Raw genomic sequence first — 24688 nt, forward strand, 5'->3', positions numbered from 1 at the left:
GTTATCTATTTTTTTTTTACTTGTTTCTACATATTTTACTTATCATCTGCCTCTACTTGTTCTTCAGCTGTTATTATCTGACTTTTACCCATGTTTAGTTCTTATCGTCAAAACCTGGTTTTTAACTTGTTTCTGCTTAGCTTCACTGTGTATTGTGTTGGGCACTGCACTTTAACATATTTGCTCAATAACTTCCGGCCATGCTTGCTGCCGACCTCTTGCTTATGTGACTGTTTTATGTGTCTAGTACTTCGTCATTTTAAATACTGCGTCCTAGGCCAGTAGTACTGCTGTCTAAGACCAATTTCCTGCAAAGGACAATAAAGTTGATCTAATCTAATCTAATCTATTATATATATATATATATATACACACATACATAAATATATAGATGTAGCTTCCTTAAACATACTAAAACACACAAAAATATATTATTTCATGTATATTATTGTAAACAAATTAAGGCAGTAGGGGGTTCAATAGAAATTTAAATTAATATGCAAACCTCCAAATTCTGTTTATATCAACTTTTTTCACAGTGTCTCAAACAATCTTCTGCAGTTGGAATTGTAAGAGTCTATAAGGCAACGCCATATTTTAAGTCTCACAGGACTTGACCTTTGGTCTTCTTGGTAAAAGTCCTTGTTTGTCTGACCCCTCCACCACCCTCGCCTCCTCCAGCCGTCTGCTGTGTCTTTGTGCCATCTCAGCTAATTTCACTATAGATTTCTGTGCCCACCAAGAAAAAAACCCTCAACTGAGGATTTTTTTCCTCTGTGAGCCAGCAACTAATTTTATCACATTCTTTCTTCTCACCACCACACAACGCTGCATTAAAATTTCATGCTAATTCTACCTGTCTGTGTGTGAATGTCCACCTCATTCCACCTCAATCCTATTCTCAGCTTTTTTTTTCAAATCCTTCCATTACTCTCACCATCCTCCTTTCCTTCAGTGTGTCCTGCACTCTCATCTACTTTGACCCAGTGGGTGCAGGGGGGGATTTTTGAAAAATGTGTGCTTAAGCGCCCTCCTGGTTGGCTAAACACACTAAACTGGCCCCTTGGCTGGTTAAAACATGATGAACTGCCCTCTTCAGTGGTGAGAACATGCTGTATGTGCCTTTTTTTCCATTTTCACCCCTGCCCTTCAAAAAAGTCTGTGCACGCCACTGCTGTGACCTCAACCTTTCCCCGCAGATGCACTCAGAGCTTCTCGGTGCCCTAATAAAACACACTCCAGCTGCCTGAGTCATGTAGCCAAGATCAAATTAATATAGATTTTGATCCGTTGTTACGCAGAAGATGTGGGTAAGACTTCTGCAGGCGGAAAATCTCTTATCTGCCTCTGCCCGAATAAAGACGTGGGAGACTTTAAAGCCAGTCCTGTGGGAGACAGATTGTTTTGGTCCCTTTGCGTGATTGTGGTATTAATTTTTGGCCCTTTCTTGTGGGAAATGACATGAAGTTGCAAGGTCCTCATGTTCAGGGAGAAAGCACAGTGGGATGAAAGTATGAATGTTAGTCCTTAGATTTGTGCCTCAGTCCCAAGAGAGCAACACAGAAAACAAATATAGTTTGGGGGGGGGGGGAGAAAACAGACTGTGAGGTGATAATTCCTCGAAGTTAGACTTTAAAAAATGTCCACCTCTGTGTGTGCATGCACGCACAGGCCTACTGACACACTCAGAGGCATCCCCGGAGCACGGATTGGGCGAGACTCAGGGAGTGAGAGAGAGAGGACTTGTTTCCCTCCCTCCACAGCTGCACCAGTAGTCCTGTCTGTCTGTCACACTGAGAGTGTTTGAGAGCAGGGCGGCGATGATGACGGCCCACTTAGACTCCTAGACCACCTCATATAGTCTCTAAACCTCTCCGGACTGCGTCTCTCGCGCACTTCTCATTCACCAGTGGACCGGGGATGGATTCCAGGCTGCTGATTGGACCGGGGATCCCCACCTCGGACCCGACCGCTCGGGCACCCTGGAACATCAGCTCCATCAGTCCGCACCGGCTCATGGAGCTGTCTCCTGTCGCCACAGCTGTAAGTCATGCCTACCCCGTATCTGTGTGTGTGTTTGTTTGGCTCAGAGCTGCAGGAATGCCCCTCGGTGTGGCTGGTGAGCTTTTTGCGCGCAGCAGCGGTGCGTAACAGCTGCAAGATCCGATGCAGCTGAAATCCAACTCAAAGCATCAGGAAATCCGCGGCAAGAAAAACAGACTTCTGTTCGATTTATGGTTTATTCCTACACCTGATCATTCATAAACAACATCGAAGCCCAAAGACAGCGAGGTGTGAATGAGCGTGATCTGAACTCCGAGTGAATGAATGAATCCTCTGCTGCGCGTCTGCGCTCCGTTCATTCAGCACTCAAATCTGAATGAAGCGCAACAAAGGCGCACATATACTTTTCCTCTAAAGCTGTAATTTGTAGTATTTATAAAAGGGTGGTAACGAAATGAATGAAGCTGATCTGGGTGCAGGTGTGCCCCTCACCTTGACGACTTTTTGTGCCAGCGGCTGTGCGCGCGTCGGAATACAATTCTTTATAATTCATTCAGTTTGGTTCAAAGTCAGCTCTGAGCGTCTCACCTTCCTGTCAGCGTTCCTGTAACCTGTCAGAGGACTTGTGCGAGCACAGAATTCCCTTTGGGGACCAGGTGTTGCACTAAAAAGCGCTTACAGACTCGTTTGATCCAATTTGTGCCCTTCAGATCCCATCATGGCTGTTTAGGGATGAGACCTTTAACGGAATTAGCATCAAATTTTAAATTAAGTTCAATTATTCTTTAAAAAAAAAAAAAAAACTCTCTAACCTTCCTTTCCTCTCTTTCTGCCTCCACTGAGTGGATAATTTCTCTCTAATACAGCATGTCTCCATTAATGCCACCAGCATCATTACAATGCTAATTTCTTGGTTACCTGTATAATCATCTGGACTGAATTTTGAGTGTATCTGAGATTTCATAGACCACACAACAGAGTGTTTGTGTCCTTATCTTGATCAGCGTGCAGGCTGCAGTTTAACTCCAGCTCAGATCCTCACTGAAGGATTCCTCTTTGCAGAAAGCTGCCTACAACCCCTCACACAGCTGCTTTGTATGCAGATTCAGACTGTTTGTTTAAAGGTGTTTAATCATGCCGTCTCTGCAGTCTCATTTACACATTGTTACTCCTGGAAACTATGAGACCTGTGATCACCAGCAGGAAGAATGTGATCATTACCAAGTCTCAGGGATGAATCTGACTCTGTCTCTCTTTCTGTCTCCCTCTGTGTCAGACACTGGGCTTAGTTTACGTAAAGTCTTTCAGGGAAATCCTTCGTCTACACCTCGGGCTCTGTGCCTAAAATATAAAGCATGACAATGAAAGTACCACGCTTTAGCTTTGCCCCAGGAGTCCAGACACTGGCTCTGATTTTGGGGCAGATACAGCTGTTTGAGAGAGGTACTGAGAAACACATGGCTGCACGGTTACGGTGGATGTGGTTCAGAAAGTGTGAAGGGTTCAGATTGGACTTTGAAGTTGAGACCTGCAGGCTTTGGTCTCTGCAGCTTTTGGGGTCTGGTCTTCGTGGTGGGAGTGCTGGGAAAGCTGATACTGAAGTAGGGCCTGAGGGCAGCTTCTGCTCACACAGATGGGATCTTCTACTCCGTTATAAGCGTGGTTTTCATTTCAAAACTCCCAGAAACTTTCTCTGTTTCTCCCCAGATATCTTTGTTTCCTTTGCACCGTTTGTTGCTTTTTCTTTCATCATCGTCCCTTAAATCTACAATCTCTAGATCAGGATTGATAAAAGACTTAGTGAAATGTGTGTGTGTGTTAGTGTCATCGTAGCTGCTACACAAATAAGTTTTCTTGGGCTGCAGATAACCAATTACCCGGCAACTTATTGACAAACCGATTAAGGACTAGCTGGTGACATTTGGCTGACTGAGTGGGTGGGTGTTCACATGAAAAGTGTTTGTTTTTAGTGGTTGTTTGTTCTTCTTTTTAAAGCACTATTAAGCGTATTTGCCTTTACTTAGGTATTTGTAAGTGATCAAGTCAACTTGAAGTTGATTCAAACCTTTTTAAAACTCATATTGTCTGAAATTTCCCTTGAGTATGATGAAAAAAAAGAAAGAAAATCTTTTTGAAGTGGATTTCTGGGAAACAGTGACATTATGCTAGCTGAGCCTACAGGTTGCTAGCATACAACTAGCATACAGGCTACTTCCTTCAATGAAACTTCCCAATAGAAATTTTTTTGCCATCAAAAAAAAAGAAAAAATAAATAAATAAATAAAATATATATATATATATATATATATATATATATATATATATATATATATATATATATATATATATATATATATATATATAGAGAGAGAGAGAGAGAGAGAGAGAGAGAGAGAGAGAGAGAGAGAGAGAGAGAGAGAGAAAGAGAGAGAGAGAATTATTTTGTTTTTTATTTTACTTTACTTCACTTTTGCACCTCACACTGTTTTGCACTGACTGAAGGGCTTTTGCACTTTTGTTGTACTTGTTGCACTGACAAATAAAGTTCTATTATACTCTATTCTATTCTATTCAAAACATGTTTACATCTTCTGTCGTTTTAACACAGGTGTTAATGTAGACTCCTTCTTTTGGAGTCAGCCTCAAGTGGACATTCATGGAACTGCAGTAGCTTTTGCTCACCCATAATATCTTCATATCTCAACAACAGAGGAAGTGTCTTGGTTTCCATTCACTCCACCCATGGGTGTTGACTATTATAGAGTCTTTTGGAGACTTTTGATTTTCCTTCAGGATCGAAACATCTCAATTTAGCACCCCCTAGAGGTCTGGAGCACTTAGGTTGGAACTGTCTGGTTTGCAGTATTTTTATTTTGCATTTGTGTTTTTTAAATTTGTCCCATTTATTTCTTGGTATAAAATGCCATTATTTAAACTTCAAAAAAAATCAGGTGCAACATATTTCCATTGTTGTATTTGTTTGGTTTCAGTATTTGTCGTTGTGAAATCTGCTGCATGACTGAATTCAGGCTTCTGTATTTAGAGTTTAAACTTGTGTGGGAAAACTTCCACCAGATCTTTGCGCAGTACATCTCCACTCTGCCACAGCATCAAATCTCACAGGTTTTAATATGAGAGCCTCTGTTTCAGGTCCTAAACTCTCCACACTTAACATAAAAAACTCCTTTTTTGCTGGAGCACGAAGCATGAATCAGCGCAGAGCAGTCAGAGCTACAGGAAGTCAGGCCCTGAAACAGCTCTGGAACGTCCCATTGATTGCAGAAGTAAATCCTCATCGCCACTTGAACACCAGATCAGATTTTTATACTGAGCTACATCAAATTGTCTTAATCTGCAGAACGAGACTTGGAATCAACAGGTTGGAGGTTTTTTTGATGAGGACATCATGGGCGAAGAGAGGCTCATCATGGAAGCGGCAAACTGTTGATTTGATTACTGCGGGAAATCCTCAGTCTGGTGATTCCAGCCGTCTGGTGTTTCTGCTCTGTGCTGCGCTCTGAAACTGCTGATGGACAAGTGAGCGCGGAGCCAGACCTTAGCGGAGCGTTTGGTGGAAGTCCATCATTACTCACATCATTCTGAGGTTTTTGGTTTGACACCTGAGTCACTACAATCTAGTCTCTGATGAAATGTATCCCTGCTCTGTAATTGAGCCATTGCTCTGATTTTGATAATCCCGTCATTGGAAGTAGCTCAGGCATGTTGATTATAATATTACGAGGTGTTACAGTGATGTAGCTCTCTGTGAGTGTAGCAGTCTGCATGATGCAGATCGCTCAATTTAAATGCATGTGTTTGTACGTGTGTGGCTGTTTGCACTCACTCAAATGTGTCTCTAATTCTCTGAAAAAGGCGTTTAACTCCCCCTTTCATTCGATCTCACACTCTCCCTTCTCCCTAATCTTCGTCCTCTTTCAATCTCAATTTATTTGTCTTTGTGTGTTCTAAATCACCGTGTATTAGGCAGCCACAAGACCATTTACATTTATATTACTTACTTCTCCCTGACAAAGGCATTCCCAGAACTGCCAGCATCTGTGGCTTCAGAGTGTGCTCACAGAGGGAGAGTACGGACAGGTACTGCCACCCAGAATCTCCATCTTGAAATCACACAGACAGGAGAGGAGACTCTGATGCCATGCAACTCACTGTGCCCCTCTAGCTGAAGCATTAATCTCCCCCCCCGAGCTGCTAGGAGGGAGAGGAAATGAGAGAAAGAAAGAGGAAGGAAGGAAAGGAGTGTTGGAGTGATTTAGGGAGCAGACCTGGAGGAATTAATCGGGAAAGAAATGAAGCCAGGCAGACGGGGAGACCTTGAGTGTGATCCGTCCTATCACATCTGACGGCGTCAGACTGGATCCTGCTGTGTTTACATTCCACCCACACACTCACACATGCACACACACTTCACATCTGCATATTACCTTCACCACCAGCTCTTTTCTGCCGTTTCACGAACACCTCGCCGTGACCTTTTCACACATTTACTTACATAACCGCTTCATCGCTTCTCGCATTCAGGCGTCTTCCTCCCATATATGACTCTGCAGAAAAGTAGGGCTGCTGAGACAGATGCTGGAACATGTGTGTAAGCCACACACACACAGGACATGATGCTTTAATGCAGCAGACTGGATTAATAAAAGGAGATGTGTGTGTGTATGTGAGTGTGGGGCAGCTAAGGAAGATTTAGCTTAGTGAAAGTAGTCCTGGTAAGTGAGTGTGTTTCCGTGTGTGTGTGCTTGATAAAACCCAGCGAGAGACAAAGGGAAAGTGTAAATGCAGGGGAGTGTGTCATGATTTCTGAGATGAATCCTCAAGTGGAGCTGTGTGCTCTGAAGTGCAGCCACTTCTCAGAGGATAAATGCTAACGTTAAGTGAAAACATAGACTATCTGAATCTGAGAATTAAGGGTGCTAAAAAGAAACGGCCGTGTGCTTCAAAGACACTAAGCCAGATGAATGCATAAGGAGAACGAAGTAATGTGATGCACGTTTTCTAAAATGAGCCTTTTTGTATCATTACCGCTACACAGTCAACCCTGGGAAATCTGGGGCTACCTGTCTGCTAAACCTAGCTGAAATTGTTCTGTAATAGCTGGGCTGTATTTCAGCAAGAGAAAGGCTTTGTTATTTTTGAAACTAGTGAAAAAAGCACGCCAACAACATTCCAGAGACATACTGAAGTAAAAGACTTATACTGCAGAGAATACCTCTGCTGGGCTCTCCTCGGGCTCAGAGTGACAGATAGCCACAATAGCTTAAGGTAAAGTAGACGGCTGAGGAAATGGAGTTGAGCGAGGTCAAGGTAGAGGCTGCTTCTCCTGAATGCATCCTGGTACTCAGAGACATGCGAGCTTGGTTCCTTGATGTCTACTTTCTCAGCCCATATAGCACACATGGAGGAGCTGAATGCCACGTGAATCACCAATGGAGTGCAGGAAGTTATGGAGAGCAGGTTTGTTGTTTTGGAATCCACGCTATTCTCAGAAGGCCCCTTAGTCAGAGAGCCAATCAGTTAAAAAGTCAGTCAGTCAGAAAATCAGAGGGCTCATTAATCAGAAGGCCTGTAAGTTTGGGGAGCGATTTTTAAAGCCAGTTGGTCAAAAGGCTTATAAGTCAGAAAGTCAGAGGGCCCATTAGTCAGATGGCCTGTAAGTCAGAGGGCTAGTTACTAGTCTGAAAATCAGAAGGCCTGTAGGTCAGAGGAGCCATTAGTAAAGCCAGTCAATCAAAAGGCCCATCGGTCAGAAAATCAGAAGGCCCATTAGTCAGAAGGCCTATAAGTTAAAAGGCCACTACCTAGTCAGAAAATCAGAAGGCCTGTTAGTCTGAGAATCAGTAGACTTGTTAGTCAGAAAATCAGAAGGCCCATTAGTCAGAAGGCCTGTAAGTCAGAGGAGCCATTAGTGGGGCCAGTTAGTCAAAAGGTCCATCAGTCAGAAAATCAGAAGGCCCATTAGTCAGAAGGCCTATAAGTTAAAGGGCCACTACCTAGTCAGAAAATCAAAAGGCCCACTAGTCAGAAGGCCTATAAGTTAAAGGGCCACTACCTAGTCAGAAAATCAGAAGGCCCATTAGTCAGATGGCCTATAAGTTAAAGGGCCACTACCTAGTCAGAAAATCAGAAGGCCCATTATTCAGATGGCCTGTAAGTCAGAGGGCCAGTTACTAGTCTGAAAATCAGAAGGCCTGTAAGTCAGAGGAGCCATTGGTAAAGCCAGTCAATCAAAAGGCCCATCGGTCAGAAAATCAGAAGGCCCATTTGTCAGAAGGCCTATAAGTTAAAGGGCCACTTCCAAGTCATAAAAGCAGAAGACCAGTTTTTCAGAAAGCCTGTTAGAAAATCAGAAGACCCAATAGTCAGAGAGCCCATTTGTTAAAATGTTGGTTAGTCAGAAAATCAGAAGGCTTGTTAGTCTGAAAAGCAGAAGGCGTGTTTGTTGAAAGATTCAAAGGCTTGTTAGTCAGAAGGCCCGTTGGCATTAAAGCCATTGAGTTGGAATGCTTGTAAATTAGAAACTCATTATTCAATAAAGTTGTTTGCCCTAATCCTATGACAAATGGGCCCACTTGTTTTCTGACTAACTGGTCTTCTGACAATAAGTTGGGCTTCACAGTTTTCTTTTAAACAATTAAAACTTCTATTTTCATTCTGTCTTTGCTTCTTTCTGCTTTTGCAAGCCCACTGCTGCACCTCTTTACTCCTAATCAGTTTTTCCCAGCGTCCCTTGATTTCATTTCTGGAAAGACTTACTCCCCATAACGTTCAAGGTCTGCTAACTGACCCATGAAATGGCCGGTGTGGCGGCAAGTTTATTCCAACCGAGCAGTAGCACGCCTGACTCGACTCTTTCAATCACCTTAACAGTTTTCTCAGAGTTGATTTGTTGTATCAGGTGGGTCCTTGCTTGGTTGGAACATAGCCTGCCACCACCGCTGACCTTTCCGTTTTATAGTCCTTTACCTCACAGCAATGATGATTATCCCTGCAGTGAAACAAGCATCATTTATACCCGACCTTTTTTCCTGTTTCAAAGGGCTCCCTGGTTCCTAGCCACCCGTTTCCAACTGTAGACGTCCCAGACCACGCACACTACACCATTGGGGCGGTCATCCTCGCTGTTGGCATCACAGGCATGCTGGGAAACTTCCTGGTCATGTATGCTTTCTGCAGGTACGGCACTAAGATGAGATGTTTGTGATAATGATTCTGTGATTCTCAAATGCATAAACAATAACACTCTACACAGAGTAACACAACCATGTATGTTGTGTGTGTGCGCAGGAGCCGGAGTTTGCGGACACCATCTAACATTTTCATCATCAACCTGGCGGTCACAGACTTTCTCATGTGTCTTACCCAGACGCCCGTGTTCTTCCTCACCAGCATGCACAAGCGGTGGATCTTTGGAAAAAAAGGTAACATGTGCACACACAGTCTTTGTCACAATAGATTCATAACCTGTATTTCTCTTAAAAAGCTGCACAGGCTACCTTAAACAACAGACTCCAAACTGCTCGACTTGGTGTAATTTCCGGTGAGGTCTTTTTATCCCAAATCATAAAATAGTGGCTCTTTAGACTGAGCAATACTTCTGCGGCGTGCCCTACATACGTGTCCAATGATGTGCCCATGTTGCAGTTTCATACTGAAACTCCTGAAGGTGATGTGACTTTAGTATAAGTCAGATTGGCTTCTTACAGTCCAGTTACAGCTCTGGGCAAATGTTGATGATTATACAAAAGTTGTTTGAAAATAAAGGTAGAGACAAGATGTGGAGGAGAAGGGCTGTATGGGCGAAATACAATCTATGTACAGCAATTCTTGAAATATTATTAATGCATAAAAATACAATGCCACTGTGCAGACCAATCAAAGGGCTAGTGATCCATATCATTTTGTTTCATAGTTACAATCTGGAAGAGGTGCATGGCATGTTACAAGTGTAGGTCTTCGCCTGGGAAAGGGCAATGTCATAGGCTATTGTGTAGATTTCAAGATGCTGTGGGGCGATCTCTTTCAATTTGACTGCAGCTACGCCTCTTGGCCCAGAGTCTAACGCACACTGTCGTGAAGGCGTGACTCTTAACATGGCATGCATTTGTTTTGGAAATGAATGAAGATTGTATCTTGTTTTCAAAACAAATCTTCTGTATTCAAGACAACTTTTAACCAACACGACAAGGTAAGGTATTTATCAACAGTTACACTGCCCTGTTGTTTGAAAAATGATATCAAGCAAATGTAAATTTTTACAGTAGCTAAGTAGCCATGCTCTGAGACGTGTCTATAATGTGTAGCGTTAGTGAATCCTTGTCATGCCCTGCCAGTAATGTAACCTCACTCTTCATTTTATTGATAGACTCTCAAGTTTGAACAGACCACTGCAGAATAACTGCTGCATGTGGGTTGGAATCAACATTATCAAAAACAGTTAAACCCATGTTTTAGCCTTTAGCTCATGCTCTATCACTCTCCTGTCTATCTTTCTTCTGCTCTTCTGTCCTTTTTCTGTCAGACAGTTAGGCTCCAGTGTCCACCATCACTACAAAATTAATCACAGAAATCGTTCTCAACAGAGAAACACAGAGATTTCTCTTCTTACCACTAAACTTCGTCAGCCGACATGGTATTGTAATAGTGACTACGGCGTGCCGTAAATCAATCCGGTCCAGCCCGATCCAGTTGGGGAGCTCAGAAGTAGCATTCAAAGACCTATATTGGCACTCTTCAAAAAAGGATATTGTGGCTCTGTCTTTTACCATTGTACTGTTTTGAAGCCAAAGTACCCCTGTCAGAGGCACTGCCACTGTGTAGTCAGAGTTTCACAATAGACTCTGGAGCTAGGTGTCATAAACTTTTTTTTCTATTGAAAATCTAATCTCTTCTTGGCTCTCCTTACTGATCTCACTATTCCCAAAAAAAATCAGGCAAGAATGACAGCTGTCCATCACTGAATGTGACATAAAACCTCACTTTTAATGTCTTTTCTATGAAGTGAATTCAGTTTTTAAAGATGGACCACAGCCCATCTGAAATGAACAGGGGAGACAGAGTTTTTCACCAATACAGCAGCCGGTCACCAGAGGGAGCAGTTTTTGTGGCAAGCACAGGGACATCAATTTTTTTTTCCAGTCTATGGTTGTAACAAATAAAAAAAACATTAGAAAGTAAGAGCAAACCCTACAGTACTACTACAGTAACATTAAATGCATGGGCATTCCCTTGACTTTTGGAACCAGCCTCAAGTGGCCATTGTAGGAACTGCATTTTAATGCACTCTCTTTATTTATGTATCACGTCATAAAAATGTTTAAATTCACTGCCTGAGCTTTTACATTTCACATCAAAAGAAACGGGGCCCTTTGGTTGGGTCGACTGGATTAGCTAGATTTGTCTGTTAAATGTGTTAATCACAGAGGGTAGCAACTTGGCTCATACGCAAACACACCTTTAACATTTATACACACTCACTTTAAAATTCAACAGGCGAATGAACTGTGTCCCTCCCCTGCTAAGCGTGACCTACAGTTCAGTTTAGATTCTGTACACACACAAAGACCTGCCATCCTCCATCAGCCCTCTCTGCCTGGGCGTTAAAAAGCAGCGCCAAAGGCTTACTCTGCAGTATCCCAATCCCATCGATCACACAGAACAAAGCGAGGATGCATGTCGGCGGTGTGTTTTACATGAGTGCATTTGCAGGGGTGTCTTACTCTAGTGTGTTTCAAACAACCTGCCAGGAGCAGAGATAGAGGGGAGGTAAAAGGAGGCTCCACACTCCACTGATCAAACACTGATAGTCGGAGCGCCGCGTTTCCCTCCAGGAGTTGTCCTGACCTTGATGAAGACAGCCAATCGCTGTCAGATCTGGAGCTCAAACTCTCAACGGTGGTTACTGCGAGAGGCCTTCGTTCCCCCCGATCCCCCCGACCACTCAGAAAACATCTCTTTCTCCCACTGCCGCTCCTCAAAAGACAGAGAGGGTTGTTGATAATAAGGCAGAGCAAGGATGAATGGTGGAGAAAGAAGCAAGAAAGCAACATTGATTTACCTTTATTTGTTTATCCATCCTGTTTTTAAAGAAGTAACAGAAATTCCCATTGCACCTTTAAATGATGGGGCATTTTTAGCTAAAGTGTGGCTCTAGGGAGGCTAACATTAGCTGCTATGAGAGGGAAAACCATCTCACTCTGTAGAGGGAACAACCTCTGCAACTATTGCACGAAATTGGTCGTAGCACTTTTATTTTCCCCCAAAGGTCACTTATGATAAAACAGAAAGCCACATATTAAACTGTTTGATGCCTTTATTAAATGTCAGTCCAATAGAAAAGACAGAAAGATTGTCAGGAGGTACAGCTGTGTGAAAGATACAACAGTTAACTGGATGAACACATGGGGTTTGATTTGCATCGGCTAAAAGCCCTCAAACATTTCGTGACGTACCCGACAACTGTCACATCTTTTGTTAAGGCATGTATTTTCTGAATCAGTCACAAATATTGTGCATAAGTACTTTTTTTTCTGTATTCGCTCAGCTTTTTCAGTTTTCCCTCAAAAACCTCATTAATTCACCAAAGAAGGGAAAAAAAATTACATGGAAACAGATTAGCTTTGCCTTAAATTTGTGGTGAGGACATTTGAAAGATCTAGTCTTCACCAGTCTAGTATGGATCAGTAGAGTTTGGTATGGGTTGGATCGCTACAGCTAACCGTGCCCTTCTTGGTAGGCGGCGTGTAAACCTGATGCTGGTAGCCACATCAGCAGAGTAATCCCCAAAGTTGACTGGATATTTAGATATGGAAGGGTTATGTCCCACTGAGCATTTTTCGGTCAAAAGGCATCTAAAAGAGGTCTAAATGTTCCTTAGACGTCTAGTCTAAAATTGGTCTACCAGAAGTCTAAAAGTGAAAGTTTTTTAGAGGTCTAAATGTAGACTAGTTGTCTACTAGACGTCTAATGAACGTCTTTATTTAGACTTTCAGATGTTTAAGCCACGTAAAATAGACGTCTAAATTTAGATGTCTAAATTTTAGACGTTTATCTTACGTTCATGGTTATACCAAATTTAAACCCAGGTATGGACTTCGACGTTCATTAGATGTCCATTAGAGGTTTGATCTAAATTTCGATGTCAAAAAAACTTCCATTTTTAGACCTCTGGTATACCATTTTTAGACTAGATCTCTATTTAACGCCTAAAAAATGTATATGGTATACACTTAAATGTTGATAAGAAGTTCATTAGGCGTCCCTTAGACTTAAAAAAAAAAAAAAAAAAGTTAGTGGTTTCTTGTCAAAACTGTACTAAACTGACAAATAATTAATGCATATTTTCCAAAATATTTAATACATTAAAGAGAGTTTGTCAATTTATAAAAATATTCACAAAAAATTTCACTAGCCGAAAATAAATACTGCAAACCAAATTATGTACAAAATTACCAAACTCGACCTGCAATTGTTACCTTGATACATGAACTCCAAGGATGTTCCAACTATATGGCCAGTTTTGTTTCTCTTTCTGGACTTTTTACAATACATTTTTAATATTATGTTATACTTGTGTATAATTTAACACTGATCTACATTTGTCAATCATCAGTAGACTGTAATTGCAATTAGAGCACATTACTCATTCAGAATATAACCATTAAAAATAAAGAAATTGTCTGCATGTTTTAAGATTTAAAAAAATAAAATAAAAAAGAATTAAACAACCCCCACCCCTAGGACAAATTGCACCCTTGTAAGCAGCAGCCTTTAAAGATGACAAAAAGTAGTAAAAGTGTAGTAGAGCAGTTTTCTAACCTTCATGTTTATCTGAACCCAAACTGCCTCCTCTTTTAAACCATCCAAAGGGTCTGAAATGTCTCAACCTGACTTTTTTTTTCTCTTTCACAACCATAACCATGTGAGACAGGCTTCTTTTTCACCAGGTTGCATTTGGTAATATTATTAAAGGTTGTCACACAGAGCATAACCACATTACACGCCACTATGGTGCCCAAAGAGTTGGTTACATCTGTCAGTTCAGGTTAGCGGCAGATACTCGCTGGAAAGAAAGATTTCAACTCCTTCTTAAATGACTCAAACATTCCTGAGATGTTTCACACAGGCTTTCGTTATCTTGATCCTAAGAATGCCCCAGGACTTTAACGTGTAGTCCCTCTCTGGAGAACGTCTGCTGTTCCCGTAGATCCAATCTGGACTTCATTATCTTCGGACCCAGCCGTGTGATCCGTTCAACTACCTGAGCACTGTTTGTTTGGGTTTCTTCAGGCGGGCGACACACTTCAGATCTTGTCGGATGCTTGGATGTGATGACTTGGTGCTGTGATTACATGATGTGTGACAGGTCTGCGGTAATCTCACGCTCTGAGCCTGAGGGGACGGCAGCTAATAGAGGGATGATTGAGTGTTTGTATTTTGTCAGTGTGTGTAAAAGTATGTGTGAATCACATTTCTTCATACATTATGGATGAGTTAAATGTAATTATGGAATGTATGGATGTAATACAGGGTCTGTTTGAAGCCCAGTCAACAGCACGGCAGTCTCTGAGAGAAATCGAGTATAGAATCTAATAATTGGCTATTTACAATAACTTCAGCATGTATTCATTATTCAAACACAAATATCGCATTCTGTTTACACGCTTTCTCCTTCTCTTGCCGTGTTTGTGCCGTATGTTGTCTCCTATCACCTAACCATCTATGTTTTATGATGCTGCTTCTCGTCTTCACCTCACAGCCTGACTCATCCTTCACACCGTGCCTCTCTTCCCGTAAACCTGACCTCATTTCTCCTCACCTTCACCTGCAGTTGCCTCCAATCTGTACCACTCCATTTGATTCCCCCGGCTGGTCTTGTTTCTGCATCTTGCTTTTGCTTTTTATTCAACCTGCTTCCTCAAGATCTGGGCTCTTAAGTGTAATTTCTAAGAGTAAATGTTGGAAACATCATAACCTCTAATTTGCTGGTCCAACACCCTGTAATTTAAACTGTAAAGTAGTGGCATTAACACTTAGCCTATAGGCATACAGGTACTGACTTTTCAAACAGTATTTCATTCAGTAGGAATATGATGCTGGATGAACTTGAGTTCACTGATCATGAAAAAAAAATAGAAAGTAGAAATAAGATTTATTAACTTATTTCTCTGAGCTTTAAAAATTGAATTCTCAGCTCTGAGTTTCACTTGTATGCTTCCTTTTAAAATAAATCTACATTTAGCAGAATAGTGATTTGTATTAAAACAAAACATGTACACATTAACTTGATGGTCAGGAAAGATTTTAAAGTTTTGGGCTTTTCCCATTTGTTGCAGTCTATATTTGTTGAATTCTCTTTTCAGGGTTTTGTCCCGGTTCACAGCTTATGACGTAGCAGCCACAAAGAAAACTTAATGTGAATCATTTTTCAACCACCTGGAGATTTTAAGCCCAAATTTACTCCTTTTCTTTTAGCTCCCTTTCCTTTCAAGATTTTTTTTTCTTTTTCTTTTTCTTTTTTTTTTGTGGGGGGGGGGGGGGGGGGGGGGGGACTTGCAACTGCTTCGGGGTATATCTGTCTCTTTAGCAGCTAAATGCACCGTTTTCTAGCTAACTGCCGCTAACTGCCGCTAACTGCCGCTAACTGCCGCTAACTGCCGCTAACTGCCGCTAACTGCCGCTAACTGTGCATGTATGGGTTTGGTGCTTAGCTACGGTGACCACACGTCCTCTTTTTGATGGACATGTCCTCCACTTCATGGTAAAATTATGCCCGGTTGGATTGTGTAAAATTCCCTAAAATTTCTGTGTTTTGTTCAGCTTTTTTCACAGACCATAAATGTTTATAATAAAGTGCTGTACTGGGACACTGTCATTATTCTGATCTACTGATCTGTCAAGATGTTGAGCATGCCCACCGCCTGGGTAATAACCATAGACTGTATAAAGCATGGACTCTCAGCGATGTCACCCATCTGTTTCTGATACAGTGAAGCCAATCGGTGGATGTGGCCACATTGGATATGACGCAGGCTTTGAGCTTCCTTTCCAGCAGCCATAGGGCGCCCATCAGTCACGTACAGCGCGAGCCAGTAGTGAAATTCAGACAGCCTCTGACCCAAGCCATGTTCTGAACCAGGCTTTAAATATGTGTTAAAAGTCTTTCTTTTCTTTGGCTTGGTGTGTACGTGGTTTCTGTTCTGTCTGCAGCCAGCCTCTCAATGAACAGCAACTTTCACACTATCCCACTTCTGCAGAGGCTTCATTTTTCTAAAGGATGTTGCCCCTTGGTCATACCAGCAAAGACACAGGGCACTCCTTAGCTCTCTTTATTTTGGGCCATTGTTTGTATTTTCACATTAACCCAAATAACCTCTCTTAAGCTCTTTTCGTTGCATGCAACAAAAACCCTGAAGAATAACTGTATATTTCATTGAGTAAGATTTTGAAATGTTATTTATATTTTTGCAGAAGGGAAATATCTCTGAGCAATTGGCTACCTCTCCTTTCCTTTTAGCATGATGTGAGACATTATTAATGTTTACATTTAAGACATTTTTCCTTTCAGAAAGAGAAAAAAACGATTTAAGTTAAAGTATGGTTTATAAAGCTAACTTGTAATTGTTGAATATCTTTGGGTATTTTTGCTGCATCTCCAAGAGGCCGTAGACGAGGTCTTCTTTTATGGTTTCAGAAAACGGTCACCCTGTCTGAGCACATAGTGTGTTTTAAGTTTTTATTATAAACCAGCCTCCTGCTGAAGCCAGAAACAATGCTGTGCAAGCTGTGAGACTGGACCACAACTGATTTAGATATTACAATCTGTTCTGAGGAATTTGAAAGAAGGTGTGTAACAGATGTTTTTGCTAATGTGATTTACACAAGAAATACAAAAAAGTCTTTTTGAAAAATTAGAACAGAAATTGGCCATATGTGTGAGAATCTGTGGCTGAACTGCATGGGGAACGCAGTCGGCTGCAGTGTTGGAATAAAACATACACTCACCTGTTAACTAGAAACTATGTTTGTTGTTGTGTCTCCTCCAGGTTGTGAGCTGTACGCCTTCTGTGGTGCTCTGTTTGGTATCTGCAGTATGATGACACTGATGGTGATTGCAGTGGACCGGTACGTGGTGATCACTAGACCTCTGGCCTCTCTGGGGGTGATGTCCCGCAGGAAAGCCCTGAGCATTGTAGCCGCAGCCTGGGTCTACTCCATGGGCTGGAGCCTGCCCCCCTTCTTTGGCTGGAGTGAGTACCAGTTGGAGCTGAGTCTTCATTGATCAGGTTGATTCCTCTGGGGGGATTGGTGTGTTGAGTCCTCTCTAAGTACCTCCTTTTACTCTTTTTAATGTGTCAGCATGCCACCCCCTGCTTAAAGTCTTTTGTAAAGATGCCAAACACAGTAAACATAAACTCTGCTATCAGAGGGAAGATCACATTATGCCTGCCTGACATTACAGCAGCCCTGCACTGTTCATGAGGCTGCAAAGTTCCCACACACCTTCCTTTTTCCTCCATCAAACATGTACCTGAATGTCTGTTCAATCTTTATTAAAATCTAGAGGAATAATTGAGGGTATGCCCTCATTTTCAACGATAAGGTGAAGTTTATGCTAACGAGGGCAGTGCTAACCTGCTGGAATCAAGTGACAAACAAAAGTTTTCCCTACTGATCAAACAACCCGGCCTCTTCCTTACTCATATTTCTATGTAACTTATAAATGATTGAACAAGACAGCTAATCACCTTGATGAGAAATACCGTCACGCTGTTGTATCCACATCCCGTGGCACCAGATATCATCAAACCCATCGTGACGAATAATTAAAAATATAGATGAATTTCATTAATTTAGAGTTCTTCATTAAAGTTTCTGAATAAATTGACATCATCAGCTCTCATGCAGGCTTCCTCACATTCATGGGTGTAAAAAAAATAAGATGTGATAATACTTTTTTTAAATGTCTACCAGGAGGGTGGATTACATCATCCCTCTTAACTCTAATGTCCATTAAAATGCTTTTTAAAGTAGAGACATGTCTCACCTTGAATTTAGCAGAGAATTGTATGGACAAGATTTTCTGTTTTACCAGTAATAAAATTATTCATATTAATGGTTCTCCATTAGCAGAGGTGATCCAGGACTTCCTGTTCGTAATGTACTTTGCCTTGGTGAAAAAAGCTGCTTTCTTCCATATTTATCATCACTGAACACAACACCCAGTGAGACCGCTAAGTGACTCCAATCTTGCCCAAGATGTTGAACTCGTGACAGGTGCTTCATGGCTCTGGCTTTCTGCCACATGCTCACGGTAGATCACACATTTAGTGGAGGGACTGTTTTTCTTCATAGGTGGCTCAAAGTGACTCGGTTGTATGAGGAGAAAAGTTAACAGCTAGATAGGGAGGCTTGACGTACTGAGGAGGTGAATAGACTGGTTACAATGGGGTATGGAGGATAACAGAGCTGGTCATATTGGGACAGATGGGCTGGCTGAACTGCTCTAGGTTGGACCCAGAGGCTGAGTCGATTGGACATTATCTAAACTGCGAAATATGTTAAACCCACAGCAGATTGGTAAGGGCTCCCTGAATGGTGCTGAGAGAGGTAAACAACTCGCCCAGAGAGGGATAGCAACAACTATTTTGTTTCCTAGCAACATAGGTTTGGTGTGTGTGTCTGTGAGTGTGTGCGGCTGCAGCCGATGCTGAGAGTGAATTGTTTTGACATCTCTGGGTAAAAGTTACTTCCATAGTCCAGCCTTGGGGTCCTACTTACTTTTCTTTTTTTGTGGAAAATGTTTTTCAAGTGAAAAGATTAGCATGCTTGTTTGTTTTAGATTTCATTGTACTGTTGATTCTGTCTCCATTCAGCCCTTTTACAAGGTTTTCAGTTGACACAGTCAACATAAATGAGAAAAATTGGATTTCTTTAACTGCTGTCAGTGGTTTTGTGTTCCAATCAATCACTCAACTGATGCCTGGATTGCAGGACAGCTTGTTGCTCCACTTTGTCTTTGACTCCAATATGACTCTAATAGTCAAAACTTTTACATGCAGCTTAAGAAATTGGACTATGTTCTTGGTCAGCATGAGAATGGACTGAGCATAGTCCGATTGTCAAAGCCTAGATAATGCTATTGCTATTGAACTGCGGTTGGATTCAGTCGGACTCAGCAGATTTCCATGCCTCCCAAGTTTAAAGGAACCAAATTTCAGCGGGACGGGGAAGTAGATGACCATGATGAATAGAGTCCAACACAACAAACACCTTGTCAGTAATAAAAACAGTCAGAAGGAAACTAAAAGAGCTACAGCTGCAACCATCTGCTGCAACCACCATCTTCATGTATCAAAAAAGGAAAGTGGCGCCTATCAAAGAGGAGTGAAACATCTCTTTTCTTCCTTTATACCCAGACAAGACTATATCCCCTGCTGTGACTATATGATTCAGCTATGACCTTAGTCAGACCACTGCGTGCATGTAAACATAACAGATTATTAACTAGAGTTGTACTGGTTGTAATAGATTTCTGTACAAATGTTACACATTTTTAAAAATGTATGATTTCGCCTCCTCCTGTTGGCAATGTAGCAAAAGTTTTATTTTCTGATGGATTTGAATTGAAAATAGATGTGTAGAATATAATCACCCACTTACTGTATGTAGTAGTAGTAGTAGTAGTAGTAAGATTTATTCAGTCTTTATACATAATACATTATTTTTCACAAACCAAAACTTAAAAAAAAAAAACATACAAACCTAAGTTTTTGTTTTAAGTATTGACAGAAAAGGCATAGGCAGAAGCAGGATGCTAATCGTGCGTCTATTACCAACACTTAAAATTTAAGAAAATAACTTTTTCTAAAAAATATGATGTGAATTACAAATTCTTAAGATTATATTTGCGTTATTCCACAGTTTAACCCCAACAACAGAGACACATCTCCTCTTTATACCTTTCTTAGCTTTTTGAACAGAAAACTTGTGCTCCCTTACTGAATACATCCATCAAATCTCATCAGATACGTGTTTGAATGCACATGGACTGTGTTCAAACAAAATCATCCCGGACATGTTTTCATTTAACATCCTCTGAAACTCTTGTTCTACTTTCCCATTGAACTTTTACCACTGTCACAACCAAAGATTATGATTCCTTTTTTTTTTTTTTTCAAGCTTTCCATCTTAAAGATGGTGGATGGTACTTGGCAGAGGTCTGTCAGGGGGCAACCAGCAGAACTGTAGAAACAAATAACAGGAAAGCAGTGTTTGTTCTCAAAACTGGGACCATAAACTGGCTGTCCAAACAAGACATAGATCACAGGAGGACCAGCATGCACTTTGGGTTTTTGGAAATGTAAAAGGTGAAAACATGGCAGGATGTCGACGGAGATGAGGGGAAGACCAAGTATGGAGCCCTGAGGTACTCCTTTGGAAAACTGTACATTAAACAGAAAAGGTTGGATTTAAAAGAATGATACAGATATAAAACTGACCCAGTCATCTTTTGGTTGGTTTTACAACTTCTCTTGTCTTCTATTTGTATCTAGTGGTCTATTAAACAAGAGCAACCAAAGTACAGGTTTTTACACCTTTGTAATCTTGAAGTTCAGAACATTTGTTTCCACTTCCACTTTGTTTGAGAGACTAATTGTTTAAATTGTTTATACCCATGCAGAAATAATACAAGTATTGAAATCACATACTCTTGTGTCTCCCGTTGCACTTCTTTTGCCCTTGTCGACTGTTTTGCTGTGGCTGCTTTTCACTCCAAGTTCCCTTGGGATTTGTAGCCCCAACAACTCAACACAACATGCAATAAAACTGACTTATGGCTTCCTTCCGTGTCTGGAGGCAGAGACAGAGATAGTGTTTTTTAAGGTCTGCTTCTGTATGATATTTATGTGTGAGTGTGTGTGTGTGTGTGTGTGTGTGTGTGTGTGTGTGTGTGTGTGTGTGTGTGTGTGTGTGTGTGTGTGTGTGTGTGTGTGTGTGTGTGTGTTCACTCAGTAATGTCTTAATGCTTTGTTTATTTTCTTTATTGATTTCGTGTGAAATAAAGGATGCAGCATATGCAGCTTTTGAGGAGTTTTACCAGTGCCTCAGCTTTTAACTTCCACTGCAGAAACACCTGAAAGATTAATGGTTTGTTGGTCATGTTGTTGAACACTGGAGCTTGGGGTACGTAGATGTTGCATTAACAATAGTCTAGTTTGACATGTTGGAACAAACCACTTTCAGGTGTTTCCTCAATCAGTTCTCAACTCTTAACTACTGTGAACATCAGCCTGGTTTGAACAGTTGCGCATCTACATCTTTACATGTGATTGCATCCAATTGGATTTTGTTTTTCTGGCGCATAATGAACTTATAGCAAGAAGAGGCTTCGACACACAGGCACAGATTTTTCAAGTTAAGCCAACCAGCTGTCCAGGGATAAAGGGAAGCTCTGCCAACCAGCAGCTTTGAGCCTCAAAAGCCAAGACATTACATTATTTATATAAAAAAAACTACAAGGTATAATTCTACAGGAGCCTGATTGAAAACTAAAATACATATGTTGATGAGTTGCTTTGACTTTTTACGTAGGGATAGTCATATGAAGATCTGAGTTTTCTCTCTGCTGAGCTGTCTCCAAGTCTCATGTTAACATCTTCAAATGAGAAAATAGGTCGCTTGCATTTCTTTTGATGACTGACAATTACTAAAAGATCACTGTGGAAAAATGACGCCGTTAAGTGCGTTGTATAGGAACCTAAAATTTTGCCAAAATTGTAAATGTTTGTACATTCTGTCAAGTGAAAAAAGTGACAACGACCTTGGCACTATATCTACTTTGATGGCATAGAATAGAATAGAATAGAATAGAATAGAATAGAATAGAATAGAATAGAATATTCTTTATTAACCCCCCATTGGGGAAATTGTAGTATCACAGCAGTCTACAACAATAAAAATGTGAAAAATGCAATAATGAATATAGAATAAGAACTTAAGATAAGAACTGAAATTTGGAAATGTTGGAAAAACAGAAAAAAGTGGAAAAATATCACTCATATTTACACAAGAACAAAATAAGTACAACAATAAACAATGAATGCTGAGATGACGTGCAAAAAAAAGGTGTATTTTTGAAATTTAAGCCTCGCTTCCACCAAGCAGTTCAGTTCAGTTCAGTTCAGTTCAGTTCATTTTGGTACGGCTCGTGTTTAGTAGTGTTTCATTTTCATTTTCATTTTATTTTGTTTGTTTATTCGAACCAGTTAAAGACATACCAAAAAAAACAGAACAAAGATAGATAAGATGCACGATGTGTTAAACCAGAAAAAAAAATTAAAGAAAAAACTCTAATTACTTAGATCTTTAAAACTTGTTCGAAAGGGTGTAGGATGAAGTCAGAAAGTTTTCTAGTCCTATCCCTTTGTCTTCACATATTTATAGTCTAATCTGCTACAGTATGAGTAGAAACCCAAAACAGAAGAAAAAAAGTGCATTACAATAAAACAAACAAAAAGAGCACAAACAACACATTTCTTATTTGTTAAAGTTTGCTTTCATCTCACTCTTGTATTTACTTGGACTAAGATTTATATAAATCTTTTTGAACTGTTTAGGTTTTGCATGTTTTCATTTTTTCACTCCATTTGTTCCACAAATCGACTCCTTTAACTGATACACAGTGTGTTTTGGTGGCAGTATGAACTGGCTGTTTTTTGAAAAGCATAATCCTCTGAGATTGTGTTTATTTTTTTTTATTTTTTTATTTTTTGTTGTTGTTTCCATCAACTTATCCCGGGATGGGTCCCAAATTCCTGACCTGTACCGTCCCACCTTTACATACCTAAACCCCAAGCTGCCTCCTAAGAGGGGGCACAGTTGGCTGTGGGAGCACAAACAGAATCAGGCTTTATCAATCCAAACTGTACCGATCCAAACCAGACTGCCTGGTAGGAACAGGGCTTTGGATTGCATAAGGTTTAGGTCCAGACATTTATGACATTTTAATAAAATCTGTGACTGGCTGCCACTCTCAGACTGCTCAATCACAAAAACCAAGAGCTTGCACATCATTCTCCAAAGCAGGAATCCTCATTGCACTGGTTGCAGGAATGAGTCTCAACCCTGACCGACAGACAGTCCTCAATGCACCTTTTACATCCCTGTCTTTTTCAAACTGACCCACCAGTAAAATTAAAAGAACCCAAAAACTTGTCCAAAATAAGAAAAATGCCAAGAAATGTCCCCCAAAAAAGGACCAAAGCTGATCTGTCTGAAAAAATTGATATGACTGCCACATAAGTTACTGTGAAAATATTCGTTCATCAGAGGATGTTCTTCATAAAAGGCCAAAGCCAACATTGCGGCTGTGTTGGTTTTCTAACTCAGAGGTCGTTGTTGGTTTATTTAGATAACAGATGGTTGTGGGGGGTGGAGGGGCCAGTGAAACCTCGGTGGAGAAGCCGGAGTAAATCTATAATTATTGAGTGAATACAATGTGGAATGTAACAGTGCCTACAGGTTACTGAATAGATTAAGCAAACTTGGGAGAAAGTTGCAAAGGAAGACGTGTTCAGACTGCAGATGCACACAGTTCAAGGCCTCCCTGAAAGAGAGGAAGCATGAAGTGATAGAATACGGGACATGAGTGAGGGATGAGTATTCTGAATCACCGAGAAGAGACTTCTAAAGTGTGGTTTGTTTTCCCTGCAGGTGCCTACGTCCCGGAGGGTCTGATGACGTCCTGCTCCTGGGACTACATGACGTTCACCCCTTCAGTCCGCTCTTACACTATGCTGCTCTTCACCTTCGTCTTCTTCATTCCTCTTTCCATCATCATCTTCAGCTACTGCTGCATCTTCAGAGCCATTCGACACACAACACGGTCAGCACACACACACACAGTTTTATTTTAATCAGCAAACCATCTCCTTATTCACTCTTAGAACATACACGCAGGCCTGTGAGTGTTGATAGTGATGTCTTGTTGATTAATGATGTGTCTGGGTTCTTCTATTGATTTCCACTGATGTGTTACTCGACCTGAACGCTAATACAGTCTGTGTGGGCGGGCTGCCAATGCAGGTGATGGGAAAACTGTCAGCACATGACTTCAGCTCACGTCCAAGTCAATTTACCATTCGATTAATGGAAACGTATTGAAAAGAGAAAAGATAAAAAGATGAAAAGATCTTGAAATGGAAAAATATGAAACCTTCATAACTATTTGGAGCATGTTTTATTCTGACAGAGCGATAACAAAGATCAACAGTCAGGGAACCAGAGACTCAGCGAAGAGGGTCCATAAGATGAGGAGTGAGTGGAAAATGGCCAAAATCGCACTCATCGTCATCCTGCTGTTTGTCATCTCCTGGGCCCCTTACTCCTGCGCTGCCCTCACTGCATTTGCTGGGTAGGTGTGTGTGTATGTGTGTACTCTATTAAAGGCTGTTCCAAAACATTTTTTCACCATCTAGTGACGTAGAAAAATCTCTTTACAAACAGAAAACTGGCTCAGCGCTTTATTTGTGAGGGCAGCGTTCTGACAGCTCGGGGTTAAACATGTTGTTAGAGCTGCCAAAGTCCATCTATCACTCCTTTAAACCAGGCAGGGGTTAGAGAAGCAGCTGGTGCAGCAGGAGTCAGATAGAGAGGAGGATAT

The 24688-nt window shown here is 41.1% G+C and overlaps 1 protein-coding gene across 3 annotated transcripts in view; it reads left to right on the plus strand.

The window, feature by feature from the left end:
• Positions 1-1793: 1793 nt before the first annotated feature.
• Positions 1794-24688, plus strand: part of opn4b (opsin 4b) — a 37953-nt gene continuing 15058 nt past the window's right edge. For all 3 annotated transcript variants that reach the window (XM_074663528.1, XM_074663529.1, XM_074663530.1), the window contains exons 1-6: positions 1794-2043; positions 9065-9201; positions 9313-9446; positions 17070-17273; positions 23740-23911; positions 24278-24439. In XM_074663528.1, coding sequence (XP_074519629.1) covers positions 1921-2043; positions 9065-9201; positions 9313-9446; positions 17070-17273; positions 23740-23911; positions 24278-24439 — 932 coding nt within the window. In that variant the 5' untranslated portion in view covers positions 1794-1920. The remainder of the gene's footprint in view (positions 2044-9064; positions 9202-9312; positions 9447-17069; positions 17274-23739; positions 23912-24277; positions 24440-24688) is intronic.

This window comes from Halichoeres trimaculatus, unplaced genomic scaffold, assembly GCF_033239565.1.
Source record: "Halichoeres trimaculatus isolate MK-OKI-2021-1 unplaced genomic scaffold, fHalTri1.1 fHalTri1_scaffold_23, whole genome shotgun sequence".
In the NCBI taxonomy this organism is placed as follows: domain Eukaryota; kingdom Metazoa; phylum Chordata; class Actinopteri; order Labriformes; family Labridae; genus Halichoeres; species Halichoeres trimaculatus.